Genomic DNA, 27375 nt, shown 5'->3' with positions numbered 1-27375 from the left:
TTGATGAATCATTTAGCAGTGTATGCAGCCTTGCTGCTAATATCTGTGAAAATACCGTAGCTCATACATCATAGACATTAATTGCTACACTTAGTTCCAGTGGATGAAAGGGAAACAGGATGTGGATGGCAGTAATTTTTTCCTAGCCCAAGAAAACCTCTTGAGGTTTGTGCTTCATTGCCCCGTCTCCTCAGTTAGGGCAGTACAGCTGAAGATTAAATGTGGCTCTTTTAAACTGAGCACAAGTGATAGGGGTATGGAGAAGCATGGAAGGAGCATCTGAACCAACAAGAGGAGCAATCAGTACCATTTCTCAAGCACTGAAGGTGGTTTATAAATGCACTCTCACTCCTGAAGCAGGGGTTAAGGAGTGCTGCTCTGAACCCTCCGCAGAGGGAAGGCAGTGACACAGTGGGAAAGGAATGATGGCAGTGACAGTTGCCTACGCACAGCAGCACAGCAACATGATTCCCTCAATTAGGGCAGCCATGAAACAGTTTACTTCTGTTTATCTTCATGTAAGCCATAAAATGTTTGCATAATATACTGTCTCTCTGTATGGTGAAGTAATTGCCATTTAGGTCTCAACAAAAGCAATCTGATTGCCTGGGTAGGCTGGATGGATGTGCCAAGGATGGTCTGGTGGGAGAAGCAAGTCTCTGGCCACAACACTGGGCTTCTGCCTTACTCTTACCACTTAGCCTGTGCTTGCCAGAATGCTTGTCCAAGTGCTTCTTCGTTTTTAACACATGTATGACTGACTTGAGATTCCAGAGAGCTAACTCCTTTTTATCTCTGCCATTGGTTGTGTGATGGCTGGTTACCTTCACTTTTGCACATTATTTGTACATGCACAAAATCTCTGTTTCTATTTCTGAGAGCAGTAGATATAGCAACTTTCATTCTAAATCTATGAACCATCCCCATCTTGATAACACTTAACAGTACAAAGTGAAATAAATCAGACTTTATAGCAGAACTATAAATGTAGAAGGTGCTTATTGTGTGAGTAGAGGTCAGTCCATAGTCAACTTGAATTAAGTCATTTCTAAAGAAAGACTGAGTTGCTGAGATCTTGGCTTTTTGAAATGACATTTCCTGTCAGCAGACATTCTCTTGATTATACCTGTCTCTTTCATGTCATGAGTCACTATTCATTTTTAATTGACACATGGCAGCTCTTCCAAGTCTATGCAAAGTTGTCATGGTGTGAAGGTTTGACTGTATAATTGGATGGAAGGGCAAAATGTTATTCAAAAATAAATGTGAGGAATCACTTCTCTACTAAATTTGGTATATAGTTAATCTTACGGTTGTGTAAAATTAATTGTAATTAATATTCTTCACAATAAATTTGTTTTGTTTTTTCTTAAAAATGGCTTTATACTGAACTGTAACATTTGTAGTGCAGCTACAAATGCATATGTGGATATGTTTCTCTCAGAACTCCCTAATATTGATTCATAATATTGCCATATTCACGTACCTAGAAATAAATCCACAAATCTATAAATAAGTCCATGAGTAAAATTACGTTACATATTTAAGTGCAGACAGACATTGGCTACCAATGACAAATGAATATGAAATCCATGCAGTAGATAGCAGCTCTCCCAGGGGGGGATGCAGTGCTAGTTAGTAGACAGGACAGGCTCTGCAGAGCAGGACTCTGTGTAGCCAGTAGGTGATGCGCTGATATTTCTTTCTGACTTTCAACCCTTAGGCATCTGCCTTCCAGGAAATTCAAATGTATGCAGGGAATTCAGGTGCCTGTAATGAGCGTGTCAGTTTGTGTACTGATGCAGTGTGGGATGAAAGCAAATGAGGGATTTATTGATGTCTGACATTATGCAGTTCTTACATGATGTATATATGGTATGTGGAAGATAAGACTGGGGGGGCTTTGGGCTTTTTTTTTGTTTTGGTTTGTTTTTTTTCCTGTTTGGAACGTTATTGGTAAAGGGCTGTATGTTTACTCCTAATTCCAAATTGCAGTCAGAATTTCCTTTGTCTTCCTTTAATTTGAATGGTTTGATTTTCCCCTCAGGTTTTCATGTGTTGCAGCGTATAGGCAACGACTGTGGTGGCTCACAAAGAAAAAACAAACAAAAAAAAACACCTTCTTTTCTTAAAGCTTATTTTTTTTTCTGTCTATATTCACTCGGGATGAGATTTCCTCCTGTGGATGGCGTAAAGCTGTGACAGTAATTTTACATATAAGAGCCCTCCAGATACAAATTACAAACCCTATGCTGGGCAGGCTGCAAGAGGGGGTGGTTTATTCAGCAGTGATTGTGTATAAATTGGTGTCTGAGGAGAATCCAGTATAACTCTTTTTTATTTGCATAGCTAAGTAACTGAGTTTGGGGGGTTGCATTGCCACAAGGAAGAAGCTGACTCACATGCTCTCAGAAGCATCCTTCCATGCATATGGCTGAGCTTATACCCTGGGCTGGAAGGAGCTCATGCTCTTGCAGCAGCAAAGCCTGAATAGGCCTGGTACTGAGTTGGCCCAGCAGCATTAATATGAACACTTCAGAATTTGCCTGCATCACCTCTGGGGTGATATTAGGGAAGAAGCATTAAAGTATCTAGCAGTTTGTGTTTCCCTTTCCCCCAGATGCACCCTAGGTACATCCCGATCCTCACACAGAGATGTTGAGATGTGCTTTGGCACACTGAGTAGGTAGAAGTACAGGCAATGCTGTTTTCGTACTAAATGTGGTTCCTCTGGGTCTCCCGTGACTAGAAGTGTGCTCTGAACAAGCTGAGACCGGTCCCTGCCGTGCAATGATCTCCCGCTGGTACTTTGACGTGGCCGAAGGAAAGTGTGCGCCCTTCTTTTACGGCGGCTGCGGTGGCAACCGGAACAACTTTGACTCGGAGGAGTACTGCATGGCGGTCTGCGGCAGCGTCCGTAAGTGCACTGCCAGCCCCTTGCTGCCTCTCTCCGACCGGCCCCACTGCTTGGGAGCGGGCCTGGGCTTATACTAATCCCGCTCTTTCCTGCTGCCCACAGTCTGTTCAGCTTATCTCTAGATCTTGTTAGCTTCTTGCTAACCCAGCTTGGTAGCAGGCACCTTCTCTGTCCTTTAGACAGTCTTGCATATAGCTGGCCAAAAGCCTAACACTTCTGTAGATGAGACCTTCCCACTCAGTTTTTCTTCATCTTCTGTCGATGCCTACTAACACTTCATGAGTCCCTGTTTCTGCATGTGCAATGTGTGTACAGGAAAAAAGTGAACTTTAGGGAAGCCTCAGGTAAGTTTTAAAATGGCTCTTAATTTACACACTGTATTTTCATGTGTTTTGGTTTTTTTTTCATCAAATTAATGTCAGCTCATCAGAATATCAGAAGAATTATTGCTACCCGTGGAAGAAGTGAAGTCATTTTTTTTTTCTTTTTCATTTTTTCCAGTTTGATTGAATACTTAATGTGCATTTGCAAGGAAAAGGGATGAAATGATTTGTTTTTTAGTTTTCCCTCAGGGCCAAGATGCACACAAATGCAAATAACCTCCCACTTACTTTGTTTAACACACCATGTATTTTAATGATTGCTTTCTGTGAAAAAGGAATGTTTGCACTGTGATTTTGGTTTGAGAAGGATGGTTTTCCCATAGCAGAGTACTGGAGCTTGCATTTCGGTTCAGCAGTCCCTGGTGCTCTTTGTTTCTTTATCTGCACATATTGCAGGGAGAGCTACAGCTGCCATTTGTATCTGAAACATGAAAATATGATTATGTATTTCACTGCTTGGCCTTCTCACAGAGTAGAGAGGAGAAGAAAAGAAGGAGCATATTAGGACTGCTTTATTAAAGTATTTTCCAAGCAGCTTGTTTTGAATAAGAAGAAAGCTTAAAAATGCACTTGGAAGCATGCAAAGTCATGGCAAGGTGTGGTGTCTGTGTTGTGAAACAGAGGAGCTATGGTTTATTGAAGCAAGAGTAAGGGTGCTTATGGTCGCTACTCTGGTAGATCGCTACTCTGGTCCTCAGCTCTGGTTCATCTTGGTGTCTTTTAGAGCTACTCAAGGCAAAACTCCATGGAGGGCTCCACACTAGACTAAATCAATGAGCAGGACTGATCAGCTCCTGTAACAAGAGAAGATGTAGTTAGTGTAGAGGAAAAAAACACTGCGTGTTGGAATGAGGACTAATACATTTGCTAAAATAAGTAATTTTTAAATTGTTAAGTTTCTGTCCTATATGTAGTGTTTCCAGAGATGGATAACATGGTTTTCACTGATTGTGAGCTCTGGGACAGGGAACTAAAACTAGGACTTTGTAGCAAGAATTAATTTAGGGCAGTAGTAGAAAAGGAGAGAATCTTATTGAAGGAATGTTTCTCCAGTGAAAAAATGTGATATTGTTGGGCAGTTATCTGTAGATGTGGAACAAGGGCAGAGAAGTAGACTGAATATAGCTGTCTCAAGCTGATTAGGGGCATATAAAAGCTCTATTATGAGAGGTAATGATCAATATCCGTAGGTCAATTGACCTCTTGCACATTTAGTTTTAGGTAGCTGAAGTGGGACTGTGTTTATTGTTATGGCCAACAGAATTTGTAAAAGGTAATTACTTTTTTAGGCATGTGTTAGGTGAGTATAATGCTTAAATGATTACAGACTCAAAGACAATGTCGTAGCTATAAAAGCAATAGTGGAAGATAGCTGAGAAACTGAACCTTTTGCTACTTTGCATCTGGAAGTATTCCCAGTTTGCAGGTGAAGGATGATAAAAGTGAACAATATTTACCTGCACAGAGCTCTGAGTATTTAATGAGTTGGCTGCAGTAACATGCAAATGTAGGGCACCAACTTCTGAAATGTTATCTCTTGTTTCCATGACAATACCTGTTCCTTTGTCCAGAAGTTTGTTTTGGTTTTGTTTTTGGGAGGAGGAGTAGCTTTTGTCTTTATACTTCATTTCCAACAAGGTAGGATTGAAGGAAAAGTAGCTATTGGCTTTTTAAACTGCACTTTTATGGTCAGTAGAAGAGTTTCGAAAAGCTGCATGGGCTGGTTCTTGTTGGAAAAGGTAAGTATTTTTACCTGCATCGTTGAAGTCAAGAATTATTACTACCTTTGTCAGCATTACTTAAAAACAAAGAAGATTCACATGAAAGCTGCACCATAGCATAAGGACTTGTAGCAGGTCTTGATTCTTTCAAGATTGCATTCTGTTACACTTCCATTTTTTGTAATAGATTTGCTTAGACTCTTGCCCTTCAAGCTGAGCCATATGGATGCATTTCTTTGTCCAAATCCTGCAGTGGGGCTCTATGCTGACTCAGAGGTCTCCTAACAGTGCATCTTGCATACGGAGCTGCAGTTGTTTCCCAAGCACTTCAGATCTTAGTTTCACTGGCACTCATATTGCTGTGAAGTTATTAGATACAGATAAAGATGTTGCTAACTAAAGAGCAGTAGCACCACAAAATAGACTTTATGCGAGTTATTCTCACATAGTAAAACTTGAAAGGAGGACTCTTGATCTGTTGCACTGCTAATACAGTGACGTTTCTTGTCATACACAGATTGTAGGTGGAACTGTAACACTGGAAACTTTTACCAGTAAGTAGTAGAGTTTACTCTAGGATGAAACTGAGATGAGACTGCTTGGATGTATTTCCCAAGAACTTCATAATTGCTTTGCAGAAAATCATTCTGCTGCAAAGGAGTGACCTTGTCTATGTCCTTTAAAAAGTGTATCAAGGATTGAATTGGACTTTGAAATGAGATTGTTTTCCTTGTTTGAGTATCCGCTTGGTAGTGAAGGATGTACAGCCTGGGCTCATGCTGTTTGAAAGGATAAATGATCTTTTAAATGATTCTTCCATAGCACATAACATCAGAAATGATTGAAGAAACAACTTCTAAATTAGTTTATAGCATATTCACTAGGATATTCAAATGGACTTAAAAGATTCCTCTTCTCCATCTCACAGAAAACAATTTTTCTTAGGTTCAATTCAATAAAACAATGCCAGGAATGCTAGCATTTGTGTTCATTACTTATGTGTCTTGGTTTACTTTGGAAATCCTATTTTTGGTCTGTGTCATTTTCTCTTTTTGAAAAATGCAGTTAATATAAGTACTTGAGCAGCTTGGTTTGATTTCCACAACTGGAAGTGAGGAAAAATCTAGCTGGTCTTGTCTTCTAAAACAGATCTTACCAAGGGTTAATTCTTGGTTTTCCTCAAAACTTTCTCAAGCAGATTCTGACTGTGCAGGGTTTGCTTTCCAAGATATTTAGTTATGTTCTTGTACCTATATTTTCATCTTAGGCCCAAGTGTTCCATACCCCTATCTATTCAATTGTTATTTCTGTGACACATTTCACTGCTTAATAGAGATTTTGTCTTTGAAACCAGTCACTGAACATGATGGATTTCTTTTAATGGGTCAATGGCAAGCCTTGGATCAGACTACTCCAAGCCCTCTAAAGGAAAAGAAAACAAACAGAAGACTTTCAGTACAGGAGTCTGGGCCGCTCCTCTTCCATTCTTTGTATTTCTTTCTATCACTCTTGCCCCAGTCTTTCTCTTTATGCCTTCCCTTCCTCAGCTGTCTGCATTTGTACTTGTTTATTTGCCTCATCATTTATTCCCTTCATTCCAATGATCACATTTTTGTTGCTCCCTGGTGTCCTGTATAAAACTTCTCAGCCTTTCTTAAGCAGGACACAAGACAGAAACTGAAAACACATCTATCTTTGGTGAAGCTGTAGTTCATTTTGTGATTTATGGAGAGTAGTATGAAATAGTGGGCAATGGTTGTGTTTCTCTCAAATAGTTGCTTAAGGATGAAAGGGTGTAATATGAGTTTAATTTTCTTGTATTGCACTGCAATTGGACTGAACAAAAAACTGAGGAGATTGAATTGTCAAGAATACCTACACACTGAGAATCATGAAAATATGTATACTGAATACTAATATCTGAACACAGTCTGTCTAAAAAAAAAATGTTTTTCTTCTGCTTCTCTTAAGGAAGAGACTTGAGGAAATCTTATGTCTCTTAGCCTTGATCTGAAAAGGTGATTTTGTCAGCTTATACAAAGCCGTAGGCTTTCCCTGCTATCAATGACTATGACCCCATTCTCTGAGGTCTGACAAAAATACCTTGTGTGTTGGGTAGGAGTTATTTCTTCCAAATTTTCACATTTATCACACCGCAACAGTGGAATTGATATATAATTACCCTAGAAGTAGAAGGCTTTAAATATCTTGTTACCGTTTCCTTCAGCCTGCCATATCACACACTTTCTCTCTATTGATTTTTAATATTTGATACTATCTACAGTTTTTATTCAGTTTAAGGACTCAAACTTCTACTTTGTGATTGGCCATAATGGCCTCTTTGAATTTACTCGAATCTATCAGGTGGTTAACTTGGGTATAATGACCTCAAAATAGATATATATTGACAAGAGTAAGCCGAAGATGATGAAATGCTGTTACTGAAGGAATTAATTCTTATTGTCATCCTAAAAAGTAATTTACTCTAAGATTTTTTTTTCACTTGTTTATTTAATAAACATCCTTGAAGCTGTAGGATATATTTTTTAAAACTAATTTGAATTGATGTTAATGTTCCACCACTAACTTGGAGGTGTGTGAAACTTAGAGCTCTTAAATATGCTCAGTTTAATGACTGTTGCATACAACACTGCTCTCTTACAGCTTCTGTAACCATGATGTGATAAATTCAGAACACGATGGAAATCTTGCTGCTGTAGTTTCATTTTTTTCCTACAAGTGCAGCTGAAGGAAACTGTACAGTTTGTCTTTAAAAACTCTGATATACAATTGAAATAATCATTTACTAAAACAAAGATTTTTATTATTGCACTGAAATCTGGTGGCATAAAATAGAGGAAACTGATAGGTTCCAGTATTATCTGGTACCTCTTCCACGTTCCCTGTGAAGTGTAGTAAGAAGTTCAAATGTTAACATGTACTGTTTTATTCTTGATATCTTACAGCATAATCACACATTTTCACATGCATTTAGGTACAACAGTATTTACCCTCTGGGCTAAATGCAGTAAGCTTACTAAATCTTTTGGCAATATTTAAGTGCCAAATACTTTATTCAGCTTTGAGTTGAAGATATGAAGAGAAAATAAAAGCTACAGTTTCATAGTATGCATGAAATTTCATGCTATCTAAGTACATATTAAAATACTGTGCACAAGATTAAGGCTAACATGTGGGATCCACTCCTGCTCTTCTTAGAAGCTGATTACTACCTGTCTGTTCCTAATAATTGGTGAGAGTATTCTTTGTGTTTCCAGTTCATATTTTGAAATGAAGGAAGAATACACGGCCTCTATCACTTTGCATCATCCAGTTTAATTTATCCTCCAAAGTAGTTTATATAATAATCTGTGCCCCTTATGAGCAAATAGTTATGAGATGATACTCTGTACCCTTTTACAGTAAGGACTTGTGAGATGGTACCCCAATTTTTTCCTGTTGTCAGTAATTTCCTTTAGCCATTTGCTATTTGTTCAGGATCTTGACATCTTTCTAATCAGTAGGAAGTAAAATACTTTGCCAGTTAAACTTACATGCCAGCTTCAACTTCCAGGGCGTATCTTAAGTGATAAGGCATTAGAGAGCTGCAGCGCATTTGGGTAAGCAGAGTGGTAAAATATACTCAGTTAGGAAGAATGCTTTAATCCTCTCAGTTATTTACTGAGCTATTGCTTGTTTTATCTGTACAACTTCAAAGACCACTTGAGCTTGAGGTCAGGTACGAGGCTTAAGACAGAAAGCAGCCCACATACAGAGCACATTCATCTGAAATAAATGCCACTGCCCTTCCACTGTTCTTGAGGTTTATGGGGTAGTTGGCAGGCCTATGTCTATAAAAGCAGTGGAGCTTGCAAGTTAATTTGTGCCAGGAATGCATCTTTTTGACAATGCACTTAGTGCTGGAAAATATTCATCACAGCAACTAGCTGCAATACCGGTTTGTCACAGCACTATAGTATATATAACTTAAAATATAAAAGTCTAGTGCTAACATTTCAAATTCTAAGTAGTGCTATAGTAAGGAAGCATCTCACATAATAAGTACAAAGTCTTTTATTTGAATGAATAAAAAAATTACTCCTATACCAGTCACTCAAAACAACAACCTGTTGCTTTGTTGTAAAGGCTCTTTGTATTCAGTTGTCTTACTGCTTCCCAAATTAGCTATAGATGGGAATGGGACATTACTTTACATAAATGTGTCCCTTTCCTGCCATCTTCAGCATGAATTGCCTGTGTCTGCTGGGTTTTATTTTCTCTGTTATGAAAATAGAACTGAATCGTGCATCCTGATGAAGCTGAGTCCAATTTCAAATAGTATAGATGACTTAAGAAAACATATTCTTGCAGTTTATTGTGAGTGTTTGACGTTTGTCATCAGTGCCTAGGAGCTATAATCGGATGAATTTCAAAACCTGTTTAAATTGTAAATTTTAACTATCATCGTTATGGAATGGAAGTGGATAACTTCTGATACCACAATTTCTTCACCTGTATTAATTTATAATTATTTTTCACCCGTGGTTCATGTGTGGAGCCAGTGTTGGACCATACCTTTTTATAAAGAAGTTAGATGAGGCTTTGGATTGAAAAGAGAAGCATTTTAAGTGTGTCTAAACACATTTCTCACACTCATTATTTTGTGGGTTTTTCTTTTTCTTCATCTTTTTTTTGTGTGTGTGTGTGTGTACTCTGTGGAACTTGCTGTGTCTTATTTACACCCTTGGCATAAGGCGTGTTTGGGAGAATTCCTTTGTATTTATTGGCAGCAGTCTGGTTTGATGTAATATGAGGAATTGCATGCTTTTTCTTGATAAGTATTTGAATTTGTGGTTACAAATCGTAAGAGAAAAATTGTGGAGCGGAGTGTTGCAGAGATGTCTGTGAGGCCATCAAGGGACTGCCTCTCACTATAAGACACTGAGACCCTGGAGTGTGTTCATAAATGGGCAACGAAGCTCATGAGAAGTCTGTAGCACAAGTCTTATGAGGAGCAGCTGAGGTAACTGATTGCTCAGACTGGAGAAGAGGAGGCTCAGGGGAGACCTTACTGCTCTCTACCACGACCTGAAATGAGGTTGTGACAAGTTGGGAGTCAGCCTCTTCTCCTGTGTAACTAGCAATAGGACTGGAGGGGATGGCCTCAAGTTGCATCAGGGGAGATTCAGGTTTGATTTTAGGAAAAGATCCTTCTTTGAAAGAGTGGTCAGGCACTGGTACAGACTGCCCAGGCAGACGGTGGAGTGACCATCCGTGAAGGTGTTCAAGAAATGTTTAGCTGTTGTGCTGAGAGCCATGGTTTAGTGGGAAATATTGGTTGACAGGTGAATGGTTTGGCTGGATGATCTTGGGGATCTTCTTCAACCTTGGTAATTCTATGATTCTATGAAATAAAATTGTAACACAGTAAAGGAAGATAGGAACAGTCTTTGCAGTGTTATGTTCAAAATGGAACATAACTTTTAAGCTTGGTTTTAGCCTTGATAGCTACTTAAAACAATGGAAAAAATCATATATTAAGAAAGAAGGAGCATCACTCTGAAACACTGAATGCTGTTCATTTTAAAGTAGGTTTTTGAGGCACTTGGTAGCATTATGGATGTGATCACAGTCATTTCTGGAGTTAAAGAAGAGTCTGTCTCATGGTTTAAAAGTGAAAAGTTAAGTGTGTGATTTGCAGCTCTCCAAAAAGTGCCTAAAATGGGAAAAGTAACCAAAGGAAAGGGTTTATGTTGGAAAGACTTAACTGAGAAGCCAGTGAAAACTAAGTGTCAGTGTTACAGGTTCTGTCTTAGACCAGTCCAGGGATGATGAAAACACTTGGAGAACAGCATTGGCATTTATTTCTCCCTAAAAAGATGCTAATAACTGCCCCTTGCAGGTAAAATACTGAAGCTGGGACATGTTTGCTTTTCATTCTCACATTTCTTCCTTTCCTGTGGGAAGAACTATGCTCCCACCTTTTTTCTTCATTTAATTTTAGACGGGGCAAAGGAAAATGGTTCTTGGTGAAAAAGTATATGAAAATATTAAAGATGGAAAAGAATAGCAGCTTGCTTGCTGATCATCCAGCTTGAAGTGCTAAGAGTGAGAACAATTGTCTGTATTTATAATGCAGTAGATTGTTATCTGTGTAGAATATATAAATACACTTAGTGTTATGTGCCACAGTATTGATCTCAGTATTGAAAAACATACTTGCTGGGCACTTTCTCTCCAAGTAACTGAATTATGTTAATTAAACATACCTTTGCAAAACTCATCCTCGTATATGCTTTTCCCTGTATATATTATAATGATAATTTTCTTACATCTCATACAAGCCTTTTCCAGTTTTAATTTGTCTTATATTACGCCACCACTAACTTTCCTGTTTTGTAATAAAAAGGTAATCAGCACTTTCTTTTACTGTTGTTTAGAGTCCATTCATTGGATTTACTACTGCTCTGTAACAGGAGTAGCTTATTCACAGAAGAATGGGTATACCATCTTGTAATGCTGCTCATTTCACAAGGTAGCAGTAGCAATAAAAGAAAACCTTCTTTCTAAAGATACGCCACAAGCACTTGTGATTGTCAGAAGTGCTATAATTAGATGTGATCACAGTCAACAACTGAAAGCTTTGATCTTAATCCTTCATTAACATTGATATGGCCGTTATGTATGTGGAAATTAGAAGCAAGGAGTGCATTCACTGAATGCTACATAGTAGTTAGATAATGTTCTCAGTACAAATGGCTTTCCAGATTACATGCAACAGCCACACTCATCCAGAAAGACAGCATCTACCTACCTCCTCCAACTCTATGTCAGCATGGTGAGTGACTCTCTTTCCTCTCACTGGAGATGCTGATGTGAATTGTTTATTTTTATGCAAAATAGGACATAGGATCTGGAGGAGGATATTTTTTCAAGATTTTTGTTTGTTTGTTTGTTTGATTTTGTTTTTTTAATATCTAATAACTGTTAAATAGCAAAATGTATTTAGAGCATAATTTGGCTTTGCTATTGAACCCGTGTCTCCACAAACGTTAGGACTTTTGAGTGTAATTAAAAAAACAAACAAAAAAAAAGTCTGTTTGGGAATTGACAAGTAAAAGTTTGAAGAAAATGTCATCCGATACTGCATTTCTTCCACGGCTATCAACCCACACTTGTAGATATGTCTTCAAGCAATATTCTAGAATGATTTGCATTAGAAAACAAGCAATGCATAGAAAATAAAACCTCCTTCAAAAAGCAGACGTGGTCAAAAATGAGATCAGGTTGCAGATTTTTAAGGAATTCTTACACGTATCTGATGTCTGACCAAATGTTCCCAGTTTACTATGAGAAAGCATGCAACACAGCCATAGAAATAAAACTCCTGAATGTGTTGGAATGGAAAACATAGATTTTGTGCCAAGAGCCATAAAGACATTAAAATATTTCTGCTGTACTGCAGAGGAAGGGAGGCCCAGTGTTTTTTTTTGTATCTCTCTTTTCATTTGAGGCAATGGGCTTCCAGTTACTGTTGTGTTGGAATCACAAGTCCTTTAAACATACTAAAGGTGATATACTTCCTAGTACCAGATGGAGAAGGTCTCATAAACATTTGCATGCTTTGTAAATAGAGATAAAAAAACTTGTAGGGTTGTTTGTTTTTAAAAACTGATCATCTTGTCAAAAATTACTATTTATTTCAGATGATGTGGATAGCCAACCACTCATAAGACAATTGCTTCAAACTGTTTCAAACCGTTATACCTCAGTTACTTCTTTCTGATAAAATTATTGTTAGAAATCTTCTCTCGAGATTTTCTACACCAAGCTGGTATCCAGCTTACTCATGGATGAGTATAAATGATGGAGCTCCTTAACATAACTGAAATTAGACCTTTGTTCTACGTCAGGGTTGGACTGTTTTTGAGCTAAGATTCTTTATCAGTTGCTTTATTTGGGTTTAGACGTTAAAAACAACTTTTGCTATCTGAATTCTTTGTTCACCCCTTGGAATTTTCTGTTGCTCTGACGCTGCCTCAATAAGTGTCCCATGTATCGTTAGAAAATCTACACTGGAGAGGACACATGTGCAGTACAGGATCTTTTGATAATCAGACCTTAAATGTATAACTGGCTTCACTGATCTCACTGCAAATTCTGGTGACCTTTTTTTCTCATTCAGTAAATCAAAGGTTAAATTTGCATAATGTATAGGACAGTTACTTAAATCATCACTTCTTTCCATTCACATTTGTACAGACTTAAGCTGGGAGTTACATGGGGAATTATAAAAGATGGGAAAAGATGGAGAATAACATTCTAGAGTTCCTTCCCATTTCTGCCCTTTGCCAAAACTTGCTGCTTCCTACAGAGGGTAAGAATGTCTTAGACAAGGGCAGATTTTTCTATGCAAGGCCCAATGTGACTGCAGAACTTGCTGCATCACCATGCTGTCAATGCTAAATTTCATGCTGGTTGGGAGAGAAAAAAATGAGAGTCATGGAAGACAAACCCAGCAATGTCAGTCAAACATCACAACAGGGTATTACATTTCTCACAAGGTGCCGGGGGGATTTCAATGGGCATAATGGCAAAGTGTTGCTTTAAACTTGCCCAGCTCATTCCTAGGAGTGTTTATTTAACCTGTGCTGGGAAATAGTACCTTGCAGTTTTGTGCTTTTAAATTTCTCCCTGTTCTGAAGTAAGATTTTATTTCATTTTTTTTTTAAGTGGAATTAAAATGTAACACTTAACTGAAGCTTCAGGGAAAATAAATAAATAAATAAATGATTAAATTAATTTGGTGCTTGAGAAATTAAAAAGGAAAGATATTTTTAAATACTTCGTACCGTTACGGAAATGTTTTAATTCAGTTCAAGCTTTGGATGAGTTGTGTTTGGAGCTTGCTTTCCCGGGTGTTTAGAGCCATTCCTGCCAGCAGCACTGCACCACAACAGAATATGCTTCCTATACTTGTGCATGACTTTAATGGCTCGAGAAGTCTTAACTAACTGAAAGTTTTTGTCTTAAAATCCAATTCAGATGCTTTGTGCAAATGAGGACAGGAGGCTCATGGGTCTGCATTTTCCAGTAGTTAACAATACAGATAGCTAACAGGAGGACTTACGGATTAATGTATGCACTGATAGCTGTCTTCCACTGACCACTGTACATTAAGTATCTGGCAGAGGAGATGAGATTTACAAAACTCTAACCTGACTGCTTTGTAGTTACTTTAAAAATCTCATTTTAACTCTTCCTTGGTTTGACACCTGGAATTCTATGGTTCTAATGCTGAAGTCACATTGTCTATGGAGATGAGTTCTTATCATTAAAAGTTTAAAACAAAAGAACTTTTATGCTTTTATAATGGTATTAGAGGATATAAATTGTCTGAAGTTGTAAGAGACACTTTAAATACTAAGAGTAATATCCTATTTTTTAACTTTTATAGTTTGTCAGGAGCTTATTTGCTCCTGTTTGTTACACTACTTAGTAATATGCAGGTTTATGAAATGTATATTGTGCAGTTAAATATTTATGAAACATCTGAAAATGATGGAAGGATAATTTTTGCTGCCTATAACTTCTCCCTTGGACGCTTTTGATTCCTTGTGGATTTTTTCAGTCAAGCAAACCTCTCCTTTGTTCCAGTAAGTAACTTATAAAATACACTGAGCAATTTTCTTTGACAGCATCATAAACCTATCTGTGCTTTTTACATGGAACATGTAGTGATGTCCTAAATGCAGTCGAGACCAAAGGCTTTTTGGTCATCATTTTGTTTGTTTTTGTTTTGCTTTTCAGTTTAGACATCTAATACAAAATTTGAGGAATAGGTTGGATATTGGTTTAAGATTTTATTAAAATTTGAGGATGTATTTCACTGGGTGGTGATGCAGTGGAACAGGTTGCCCAAGGAGGTTGTGGATGCCCCATCCCTGGAGGCATTTAAGGCCAGGCTGGATGTGGCTCTGGGCAGCCTGGTCTGGTGGTTGGCAGCCCTGCAAATAGCAGGGGGGTTGAAACTTGGTGATCATTGTGGTCCTTTGCAACCCAGGCCATTCTGTGACTAACACATGGGGAATGTGTACTTATAACTGACACTCCCTCCCCCCCAAAATAAATAAATAAATAAATAAATAAATCAACCAGCATGTCTTTATATTTCAACATATTGGGTAGAGTAAATATTGGTTGATGTTGCTCAGCCTAAACTTTAGACTGAAGTCTGTTTCTGCTGAACACTTTAAGAAATTTAAAGGATGGATGGGGCCAGGGAATTCTGTTTTGTTTTGTTTTTTTTACCTGTATCGGTCTCTGCATTACCTGTGTAAGTAACCTATTGTATGCTTAGTCACATAATGTAATGAAATCCTGTGCAGCTATGCATACAGTCTCTATTTGCTTACTAAGTTTTTTAAACTAAGTTATCGGTCGTTGAATAACTGTGACCAGGGTGACTAATTACGTAATAAAGATCTTTAGGGGAAATGCAGTAGAAACAAAATGGTCAATCACCATTAAAAAGGTTTTTTTAAATGTAATTATGTTCACAGCACAAAAATGCTAGGCTACTTAATCTAGGAGTCATTGGATGTTGCTACATAATTAAAGGATTGTTGCTTGAATTACCCCAAATGCATCTCTTTCCAATACTGGTGTGATAGGTACAGCCTAGTTATCTGACAGGAAAGGCTAGTCATTAGTGCAAGCTTTCCGATTACTTCCAGCATCTGTGAGGGGCTTTATTAGTCAGAGTTGTTACAAATAAAGTAAATGCCTGTGAGGCAAACTGTTATTAAGGGGAGGATTTGAGGTATTTCATTAGGGTGCCTTGAGGTCCAAAGGTGCTTTAAAATGTATTTGCATTGGCACTTGTGTGTTACAGTTTGCCTTTAAAAAAATAAGCAAATATACACAGCATGTCATTCTGCAAAGGGCATTCTTCAGTTTTATGTACTTTAGTCAACACTGGACTTTTCTTTCTCTTGTAATTCTTTCCTTTGGCAATGGTTTCTAACGTGTTTGAATAATACTGCTTTGCTCATTCTGAAGAGTTTCTCCTGGATTTTATAATGGGAGGGAGAGAGGGAGAAATCTTTTTACATATTTATATGTATTTCCTTCACGTACCATATCTGACTAAACCACATTGTTATATTCTCCTCTGAGGTTACGTTAATGGCTTTATTCTGATGGAAATGAGAACAGATGTTTCTTGCCTGGTTCAGCTAAATTTTATCTGTACTAAAGTAGAAATTCTGTTTTTTTTTCTCTCCCTCCCTTCTCTCAAAATTCTACCTCAGTCCCTACCACAGCTGCTAGCACTCCTGATGCTGTTGACAAATACTTGGAGACACCTGGGGATGAAAATGAACATGCTCATTTCCAGAAAGCCAAAGAGAGACTTGAAGCTAAGCATCGTGAAAGGATGTCTCAGGTAAGAGGAGATCTCTTTATTCATTAATATGGTAGAGAGCTTTGTTTCTCAAGTCATAAGATGTTTGGAGTCTTTCATTTTCTAGTTTCTCAAGACTTCTGCCAGCTGCCCTGCCTTCTGCAATATTATACATATACCAGTTACTGCTTTTCTAAATCCATCTTAAGAATGTAGTAGGTGAGGACAAAGGTTTGTGCTTGGATTACAGTTGTAAACCTAAGCTGTTGCAGTTATGTGTGCTGGTAAAAAGGAAAAAAAAAAATCTGTTAACGGTTGCTATCATCTTTGTTGAAGATGTTTGGTTTGTAATATTCCTCTCTTTAAAGAAAGAACTTGACCTCCTTATTCATCCTTTTGCAGAGGCTAAGCTAGATTGCATGCAATTAGCTTCATTTTCCAGATGTACATATACACGGCAATGCCCTGGGGTAACTTAAGCTTGTGTATATTCATCTAATGCTCTTAAACCTCAAGGTAACATAAAATGCATCTAATGCCAAAGCAAAGAGGAAATAACAGTGTTTCTGATCTCAACTAATCCAACTGACACAATCCTTCTTATTTTCCTTAAACCAAAGAGTTTTGTGTAGCCTGAAGCTATGTACTGTTTTTAATCTTACTGAACACTGGGAGACAAGCTGTCCATTCTTTCAAATATACTTTGTAATAGAAATACCAATAAAAATTGTGATAGTTCTACTTCAATAACAATGAAGAAAAACTAGAAGTTTTAAAGGACAGCCTGTGATACAAGAACTTTTTTAGGATGGAACAACTAAAAAAATTAATGTAGTACAATTCAGATGAGCTCTGTATACCATATAGATACTTCAGTATATTTTTTCCTTGTAACCTTACCCTCTGTTGCATATTCTGTTTCAATATATATCAGGCACTTTAAGCTTATAGCTTTTCACTATGAAGTTTGCGTAAGCCTAAAATTAGACTCATAGAAAGTCTTCCTCTACTAGCACTGTAGATATGTATCCTCTTACAAGTAGGCCAGGGCATTTTACACTCATTGTTTGAGACCACATACAGTAGATATGACACTTAAGATGTAGCAGCATAAGCATTTTTCTTCTAGCCTTCACTTTGGAAGAATCATAGTACAAAGATTTCTTTCTTACAAAGAGAAAACTGTCCCAAACTGATACTGTTTAAAGTGTTAAACTGTTAAAACTCTGGTCATTATCTTCCCTTGGAAGTTTAAACAACTTCATGGAGGTGAGCTGTAGCCAAGCTGGTAGCAGGAAGGGGTGCAGCTGGAGACTAAGTTCAAGACCAGTGTAGGTCAGCAGGGAACCAACCTGGATGAGCAGTAGCTAATGGGACATGGATGTGCTGTGCTCCCAGTAAGGCAGCAGCTCATTGCAGCTGATACACTTAGTCTTCTGCAACCACTTATTCCCTTCTCTTTCCTGAAGAAACCCTTTTAGAAATGCTATCAAGACAAGTGCCCTGAAATGGAATGGCAGTCAGTAGGGAAGGCAGCTTTTCCCAAAACAGCCCTCGAATTCTCTGCTTACATTCAGGTTTGCCTCTAACATTAAATATGCAGTATAAAGATTGATCCAAGTAATAAAGGGCAGTATTTCTGTTAAAACTGTGTATTTATTTTCCACAAACCTGAAATGTTTGTGCAGAAGAACTAATGAAATACATAGGAGAGAACACTGTCAGTGCTTGAGGCTAACAAAGCTAACTGGAAAAGCTACTGAACTGTAGCTGCAGAAAACTTCTGGGTAAATGCTCTGCACATTCAACCATATGCATTTGGGGGAACTTTATAAATGAATGCTGTGGTTCAAGAGTTTGATGGAAGATCATGCTGGTGCTCTGCCCTTGTTAGCAAGTTCCCAGCCATCCTTGCTGTCAGCACTAATGAGCATACAGCTGTGGGGTGAGGTAGGTCTTCTCCCTCATCTCATTGCCGTGTCACTCTTAGAAAAAAATAAATAAATAAGTAACCAACTCTGGACAGTTCAGCAAGCAAAATCAGATCTGGGAAACAGCAGCACAATAGGAACCTCAAGAAAGAGAGAATTGATCTGAAGTCTGCCCAGGCTGATGATTAAACTGCAGTTTAAAGTTATATGTCTCGAAGTATGCTGAACACCTGCAGAGCTTTTAAGAAGAAAGTTCACATAGGTTTTTAAGGATTAGTTTTTACCACTGTGAGCAATATCTTGTACAACATTGAACTAACCTCTCCCTCTAAATGCTGTATGAAGAAAAGATCTTGGAAGCAGGTAGGAGTAGTAGTTAGTTTACCAGTCCATGTCTTGTTTCCAGTGGGAAGTGTGATATCTCTGTGTGCCATACCAGTCTTCTTCTCTGGGCATTTGTTTAAAATTTGCCTTTTACACTTTTTTTTTTTAATTAATCATGAATTTTCTTAACATTTTAATTAATTAAAATTAATTTGAAGTTGTTTCTTGATATGTTAAAAATAATTCTGAATAAGTTAACTGAGCCTTTGTGTCTTATGTTTTTCTTTGAAATTAAAAAAAAGATCATGCAACTCACTAGCTCAGCCCTCCAGCTGCACTGGACATATTTATTCATTTTCAGCTGCTCAAATAGTAGCTCAAAGTTCATTTCTTTCAAAGCTTGAGAAGTGGGTACTAGCAAGGGAGCAGAAATGTCTGTTTTTCTTCCGTGGAAAGACAGGAAATGATCAACTCTTAGAAAATGCTCTTTTTGTACAGTGACCTGATACACCTCTAGTTCACACAGTTTAAATTGCTTCTGCTCTTAGGAGTCTGTGCCTTCAGAACACCAAGGTTTTCTGCCTTTACATCTGCACACTTAAGAGGAGCAACTCTTATAAACTTTTCTAGGCAGTACTGTGAATAATTGTACATTAGCATATGATTTTTAACTTTTCTTGAGTTTCCAGATTAACAGGAAAACTACATTCCCATGCAAACAGGGCAACCATTCACATGCAGCATTTAGATGTTTGCTGTTCTTTTATATATAACTTGGAGAAGTTATGTTTATTTATCTCAAGCTACCCTAACTGTTTCCTGATTTGATACAATCCTCCATTACCTCTTTCTTTTTCCAGATCGTTAACTCAGTACAATTCCTTCACTTAAACAGTCGCTGGTGAATAGCCTGTTGAAACCAAATATTGAATCTTACTCAAAGGAGCAAACACTATATTTATACCTTTTTTTTTTTTTTTTTTCTTTAATCCCTCAACAAAACATCTTGAGACATCCTGGAGGCTTGAATTTATTCTTCCTATTATATGACTGTTGACAATGTTTCAGGGATGTGCTTAGTACTTAAGATAGGAGCTTAATTATACCTTGTCTCCGTGAATAGCCTTGGTTCTTGGAAGTGCAGTTCCAAGGCAAGTGTCTGAAAACACTACAGTCCTCAACAAGGCTGAATATAAAAGCAAAAGCCTAGTGTTGGGTTCAAAATGTGAGTACTGTGATGAGAGGATAGATTTGAAAATGAAACACAAAGTGCGTCTAAACCAAAGCGTTTGATTCTGTTTGTCTTCAAAAGATGTACAGGAAAATGCATTGTCTGTGTCTAAACTCCTGGGAATGGAAGATAAGGCCTAAAAACAACTCAGAAAGTGATTTCTCTGTATTGAATACGGGCTTCAGTTAATCATGGGCTGATTACAGCTTCTCCCTTCTAAACTGTACGGTATGCAGTGTGGCTACATTTTAAAGCATTTTTGGAAGAAGTCTCCCTTAGTAAGTGAGAGGAGAAGGTCTCTTATAAAATATAAAGTACGCTTCTTATCTCATACCAAGAGCATGACCAAGTGTGACAGCAGTCAGTGTGTTTGGATGGGTGTCAGAGTGTTATCAAAGCTCCTTTCATTTTATTCATTAGGTAGAGTCACATCAGTAAACCCATAGTAGCTGATGGTGTTGATCTGTAAGAGATCATGTGAACCAGAGTTGTCTGGCTATTCAGCAGAATGACAGATCATTGCATACTACTTGTTCCCACATCTGTGAGGTACTTGCTGATTTTTAGTACCAGTTGCACGTTATTCCCTGGATCTCTCTGCCTCAACTGTTTTGTGTGGGATCTCTTTTCTTCTCTAAAACTGTCAGCTTAGTTAAGAAAACACAAATACCACCCCATTCTCAGTTACAGTCAAGGCTTTTTGAAGAGATCTAATGATGTTATCACCAGGAAAAGAGTCAAGACTTAAGTGTGCAAGAAAAGCCCACATCAAATACAGACATCATATTGTCTTGGCTTTGACGAGCTAACTTAGCAAGCCTTGAGTCCAGGACCTCTGCTGTTCTGATTGGTGTTATCCAAATGCCTGCTTAAAATTCTTTTGTTGCTGTATTTTTCAGTGCACCAATGTAAAAAAAAAAATGAATAAATTATACTAGTTTCAATGTAATGAGATTTTGTACTTAGCATTTCTCTTAGCGGTGAATGACACTTTTCTTGCATCCTTTCTCCTTCTTGCTGTCCTCTACAGCCCAATTTCTAAAGAAATTTACCAAGCAGTAAGTCCCAAGCCTAAAAGAAGTTTGACTTAGGAACAGCGTGCTTCTTAAATCTTAATCAGAAGTTGTCATTTTCCTGGTACAAAGCAGCCAAACCTTGGAGAGTTATAGATCCACATGGCTTTGATAGGTCTGTGCTTTCAGTAAAAGAGAATAGGTTTATAACTGCACACAGGATGGGTTTAGCCTATTTCTGCACAGCCATATCTGGAGAATGATTTTTCTTTTGCCCTCCCCACTTACACCACTTTCAACTGTTGAAGTCTTCCCAATTGCAAAAACAATACTCAGAACTTCTGCAATCTTTAAATTGAATATTATTTCTGAAAACACCCATGTTGTTCTGTGCTTTTTTTACACAAGCCATTTGTTCTTGCACTGGAACTGGACACTGAATCCACTAATTTATATTCCTCCCAGCTAGCTGTGTAGGCTGTCGCTTTATTATCCCACCTTCACTGCTTTACAAGATTTAAAGAAATAAAATAGACAGGGAGACCTATTGTAGCCAAAGGTCTCCTTCTTGCATTACCCACAAGAACTTGTTTTCATCATGTGGATTAGCAGAGTGTCTTTGCCTTTAAGTTTTTCAGGATTATTTTAGGTGTAAAATGGCAAGGAGCAGTTGTTCTGAAAACACACTAATGCTCATTCAGAGCAAAAGAGTGTTTAACTGAAATCAGACATGAGATTTGGAGGCATAAAAGAAGAGGTGGGAGAGGAAAATCACGAGCTTGACAGTCCAAGTCAATGCTCAAATTTTAACTGGTATCATTTTAATTTATGTCTTGAATTAATGTTGTGGGTTCTGGGTCATGTCCCAGTGCTGGTGATGTTCCACTTCTCTAGAAAGATGCTGTTTGTGTATGAATTAAGATTTCTAGGCCACCACAATGGTATAACCTAAGTGCATAATTAAGAGATGAATACCTAATGTGCCCTTAATGCAGATCAGCACACCAAATGCTAGTACATTTTTTTCCCGAATATATAATGACGCTCTAAATTGGCTTTTTGCTTCATGCTCTCCTGTACTTCTTCGCTGGAGAAGGAGTAAAACCTTCTGTGTTGTGGCATAACTTACAAGCCTGACACACAGCACTTTGTCTTGTCTTTGGTATTTATTTCGGTAAAATTTTAGTCTATGAGCTGTTCTTAAATCCCCATTGGAAAGTATAAGTTTGAGAATTTCTGTTGCAAATGCTTTGAAAGTGTGTTTTCGGGTAAGGATGGGAAGGAAGTGTGCATTTTGAGAAGTTACTTCTATGTTTCTTCTGTCTTTTGGCATTGTGCTAAGCCTTCACATAAACCAGTACACTTGTCTGTGTGCATTGAATTTGGTGACAGCAATTGCTCCATAAAAGAATTTGATCAGAAGAGATGGCTCTCTAGGCATGAAATGAGAAAGGTTCCTGACTAAGACCATGGGAAGGTGTCAGATGCAATGAACAGCTAGTTAAGAGTAATACTTGAGAATTTCAGTTCTTGAAATATTTGGCACCTAATTCTGAACAGGCTGACGCAAATTGCATGTAGATCTTCGTCTGTCCTGCTCAAAGGCAGATGATGTAGTCCAAAACTAAACATTTTTCTGATACCTCCAAAACTGTCATATAGAATGAGTGGAAATTTGCTCCTTTTGACTATAGGTGGAAATGTTTTCCTTTTTGTCTGAGATTAAAATGATCTTCACCCATAGAGACTCAAGACCTTTGCTTGAGGGTTGGTTAACAGCTGTGAAGTTATGAGAGCTTGTCATGATGTTCAAATACAGCAGTTCAGCCTTTGTTTTCATTAATTGCAGGATTCTACCTTTGTTAATTTTGCAGTTGCTTTTTTATAGTGATGTAAGGAGAGGAGGAATATAAAAACATAATTGTATGAGCTACAGTGCTTGGCAGCTTTGGAGTCCTGAGATGAGAGAAGAAAATGTGAAATTCACATTCCTTGTTTTGTTTGTTAGGTCATGAGAGAATGGGAGGAGGCAGAACGCCAAGCGAAGAATTTGCCAAAGGCTGACAAGAAAGCTGTTATTCAGGTAAAGGACAATACTTCTACAGCCTTATCACCTGGGACTGCAGTTAAAATGCAATGGTTGTGAGTGGTGATGTAATTTCAAAACATATTTACATGGAGATTGAGTGTTATTTTCTGCTCTTGCTATCTTTGTTCCCAGCTGTTAGGGGCTGCTGGTATCTCTGTACTTAGTACCCAAACCCTGGAACAGAAGTGCAGAAGAGAGAGAATTTGACTTGTCATCAGTGAGAACTGATGAATCAGTTTCCATAAGCCCTCTTCAAAATGTAGGCTGACAAACTAATAAGCTGCAGGATGTAATCTCAAAGCAGAGATGGAAAATATGATTTAAAGAAGGAATCGCCATCAGTTTAATCTGGAAGAAACTCTGCCAAAAAATCTTTTATCCAAAATTATATTATAATTCAAAAATTCTGACAAGCCAGACACTACTTGAAACCCACTGCAGCTATGTTAGGTATTATTCAGTATTGCTAGAATGACTTCAGTGCAAAACTATAAAAAGGTAACATTCAGAACCAGACTGCACTGCATATTAAATCCCACAACTTTGCTCTCTCCGTATTATATCCACTCAAGCTTTTCCTTTAATGGAATGAATCTAGGTTCAATTTTTCTTCCTGGTGGCCAATTTATGAGGAATTACAGTGACTTTGCACAGGTTGGATGGTTTTTTTCCACCGTGTAGATTTGTTTGTAAAGTCACTTTGATACGTGGAAAGCCTTGAGACTGCAGGAGACTAAGTCTTGTCAGACTCTGTCCTTTTCTGTACTGAATTCCCTAATGAACACAGTCACAGTGGTCACATTAAGGATTCACTGGTGGTTGTGCTGAACATGTAAGGAATGTCTGATAGATTAAGAAGAAATGTGTCCAGGTGTTCAGAAGCAATTCCTACTGGAATCAATAAGAGGGACATTCAGCGCAGAAATTCATGGAGCCAGACTTGTGTAGAATCGTTTTGGTGATTTTCAAGCAGATTTTTGTGTCTATTGTTCTCTGCTGGTGTCTTTGCTGCTTCTGTTGTGATGAGTGTTTTTTTCAGCATTTCCAGGAGAAAGTGGAATCACTGGAACAAGAAGCAGCAAATGAAAGGCAACAGCTTGTGGAGACTCACATGGCACGGGTGGAAGCCACACTGAATGACCGTCGCCGCATTGCTCTGGAGAACTACATTACAGCATTGCAGACTGTCCCACCCAGAGTAAGTGCAATATCACCATCTCTGTTAGGAAAAAGAATGTATGCCCAATAAAGGCTAGCAATGAAGCAGTGACTATACACTGTACAATTTCTACTGCAGCTATCGGTCAGTTTGGAAGTTTAAGGTTTTGATATGCTGTGTGCACACAAATACAAAAACAGGCATGCACCCCATACTTACATGTAGATAGATAGATACATACAAACATATACTTAGGTAAATAATATGAAAATGCCTGAAATTGTAGCCATTCACAGATCCTGATAAAGAATGATGATGCAGTCATTCCAAGTGGTATGCAGTAGGATACTTCATTAGGTCAAGAGGGAGTTTAAGGATGAGGGTACTTGTGTTCCTGTTTCATGTATTGAACCATTGAAATGTTTGGTGAAGAATTTTGGGAGGATTGTTGGATGGTGTGAAAATACCCCACTGGCAATTCAGAGTTGGCTGTTTGATACTATAGCTCTTAGTGCTGTAAACACTAAATCCGGGGTGTAGATATGAATGGAATTATTAAAGACACTATATCTATGATGTTCTTGTTTAATCTTTAAACAGCCAGTCTGGGGCCTTCATAAAAATGAGAATCTTTGTGAATCCTATGGGACAACAGTCAAATATTTTACATAACTCATCTCTTGATTGCTTCTTAGTTGGAAAAAACATTATGTGACTATAAAAGCCTTTTGAATCATCAGTGTAATATGGGTCCACTGGTTCCCAAATTTGGTCTCATAGGAAATTACATCAATATTGACTACCCGGGTAAAATTACGTATTTTAAGTTAATTTCCTTTCATAGAGAAACCTGCTCATTCAGTGAGCATGGAAAAACGATTGTAATCACAATTCTTTATCATCATCAGACTTCTTCTCCACCTCTTGGTGCAAAACTGTGAAGTAAAAAAGTAATCTTGGGTTCCCTGCCTGTCACAGAGTAGCTGCATGAAGAATTAGTCTGTATTTTGCAGCATAGTAATTTCTTGATAACGAAGCAAATGTGTATTAAATTGCTTAGAAGATGTTACTTGTTCTGACTGTGAGATGCTGTGTGTTGTAATCTGTGACTGTTACAAGTGTAGTGAAGAGCTTAGACCCCAGGGTCCAGCAGACACATTTGCAGTTATGGGCTGGTATGCAGCTTTCTTCAGGAGATAGGTGTCTGCCACTCAGAACTGAAAGTGAGATGTGTTGAGTGCTCAGAAGGGCTGCAGGTCCTGTTCTTCTGCCTTGTGGCTTTGAGGAGTTCACCTCAGATACAGTTTCACACTTGGCTTCAGAAAATCAGCTCTTGCTGTAAAGTTGAGCCTTCTTTGATTGTAACTGTCTGAAAACTTCACCAGAAAAATTACTTGGTTTTCTTCTCCAGACAGAACACACTCAACTCTTTCAGCCTGTCTTGATAGGTGAGGTGCTCTAGACTTCTGATCATACTCATGGGCTTTCTTGGACATCTCCAACAGATCCATGTCCTTATTTTACTTGAGTCCCCAAGGCTGAACATAGTATTCTAGGTGGGGTCTCATAAGAGCAGAGCAGAGGGGCAATCACCTCCCTTGCTTCTTTAGATGCAGCCAAGGGTACAGTTGGTTTTATGGACTGCTCTTGTGCATTTCCAGCTCGTGTTGAGATTTCCATCATTTGTATTTGTGCTTGGAATTTCTCTGGCCCAATTGCAGGACTTGGCCATACTGATCTACATGGGGTTCACACAGGCCCGCCTTTCAAGCTGTTCAAGGTCCCTCCCTTCCCTTCAGCATGTCAGCCACATCATACAGCTTGATTCATACACTAATCAGTTAAGGGTGCACTCAGTCCCACTGTCCGACAAAGATGCTAAACAGCACCTATCCCAATACGGACCGCACATTACATTGACATTTGTGGCTTGATATCCAAGTGGAAATTCACAATAAGCCACAACATTTAAATGTGACCATGCAGCCGATTCCTTATCCATTGAGTTGTCCAGCTATCAAATCCGTATCTTTCTAGTTTGAGACAAGAATGTTGTGTCAACTGCTTTGCACAAGTCCATACTTAAAGTGGCGAGGTCTCTTAAATAAAGTTAGAAGAGTATTAAAGTTTAAACTGAAAGAAGGAGTTGATCTTTTTATTGAAGTGTATGTGTGTTGTGGGGACAGGGTATAGTGTTTTTCACGTGCTGTTTAATCACTTGGATGTGTTGTCCATATATTCTATCTCTTCTGTAGTGGACCAGAACCTTGAACTTCAGGAGTTTTTCAGATGTTACATGGGTCATTGCCCATGCTACTGTCACAGAAGTGTGTCAGGACACCACTGAGCAGCAAGGGAGTCAGTAAGCTCATTCAGAAATGGATGACAGAAATGAAATAACTTCAGTGTCCATTACAACATAATTTTCAGCAAAACCAAATGCTTGTTCTGTTGTTTTCTCAGAAGCACTGTCTTGCAAGAAGCCCAGAAACTTATTTTTTATCCTCATCTCTGCTTCCCAATACAGCTTAACTGTGCTGCTATACTTCTTTGTCTTTGAAAATAGGGTGTAGCTGTTCAGTATCTGGTGTCAAAATGCCATATTGTTTCATCCCACTTGATGGTCTTATTACAGAAAAGGAGGATTAATGGCAGTTGGAACTAATATGCTTCTAGTTTTTAAAACAGTTGGAGATTTTTCCCTTGATTTTGGAAGTTAAATAGAAGAATTCAAATGCATCAGTCTCTGCAAGCAACTTGATTCTATAAATTGCTTATATTTCCTTTCTCATGTGCATGTCAAATTTACTTGGATTTATGTCTCCCTGTTTAATCTTTGTTGCTAGCAGAGGCTCATTCTCTGTGGGAAGTCATGGGGAGGAGGTATGGTGAAAAGAAATGCAGTTCACAGTGGTGAAATAAAGGGTTTCAGAGCAAGGAAATGTACAGTAAATCTATGAATGGTAATTAATTAACCTCCTTACACTGTGCATAGAGTAAAACGAGCGTACAATAATTAAACTCAATTTAAAACACTTTAAAATGTATCTCTTGCACTTCAGAACTGTTTCACTAAGATGCAAATTACTGCTGATCAGAGCGGGGATAATTAAGATCAACCCTACCTTGTACATTAACCCATTTGAATTTATTTGCTGTATATTTTCTTGTTCCCCGTAATGTCATTTCTGGTACCATTTGTG

At 38.1% G+C, this 27375-nt stretch overlaps 1 protein-coding gene across 2 annotated transcripts in view; it reads left to right on the top strand.

Annotated features, from left to right (window-relative positions):
• The window catches only part of APP (amyloid beta precursor protein), a 185768-nt gene that overhangs the window by 111572 nt on the left and 46821 nt on the right, over nucleotides 1-27375 (top strand). The window contains exons 7-10 of one of the 2 annotated variants that reach the window (XM_015880829.3): nucleotides 2750-2917; nucleotides 16334-16467; nucleotides 22933-23007; nucleotides 24053-24211. In XM_015880829.3, the coding sequence (XP_015736315.2) occupies nucleotides 2750-2917; nucleotides 16334-16467; nucleotides 22933-23007; nucleotides 24053-24211 (536 nt within the window). The remainder of the gene's footprint in view (nucleotides 1-2749; nucleotides 2918-16333; nucleotides 16468-22932; nucleotides 23008-24052; nucleotides 24212-27375) is intronic. The other variant, XM_015880839.3, reaches the window with a different exon arrangement.

Source organism: Coturnix japonica, chromosome 1 (genome assembly GCF_054131305.1).
Source record: "Coturnix japonica strain WE chromosome 1, WE-NBRP24, whole genome shotgun sequence".
Classification (NCBI taxonomy): domain Eukaryota; kingdom Metazoa; phylum Chordata; class Aves; order Galliformes; family Phasianidae; genus Coturnix; species Coturnix japonica.
Note: the sequence above shows the minus strand (reverse complement) of the source record. Positions and strands in the feature narration are given on the sequence as shown.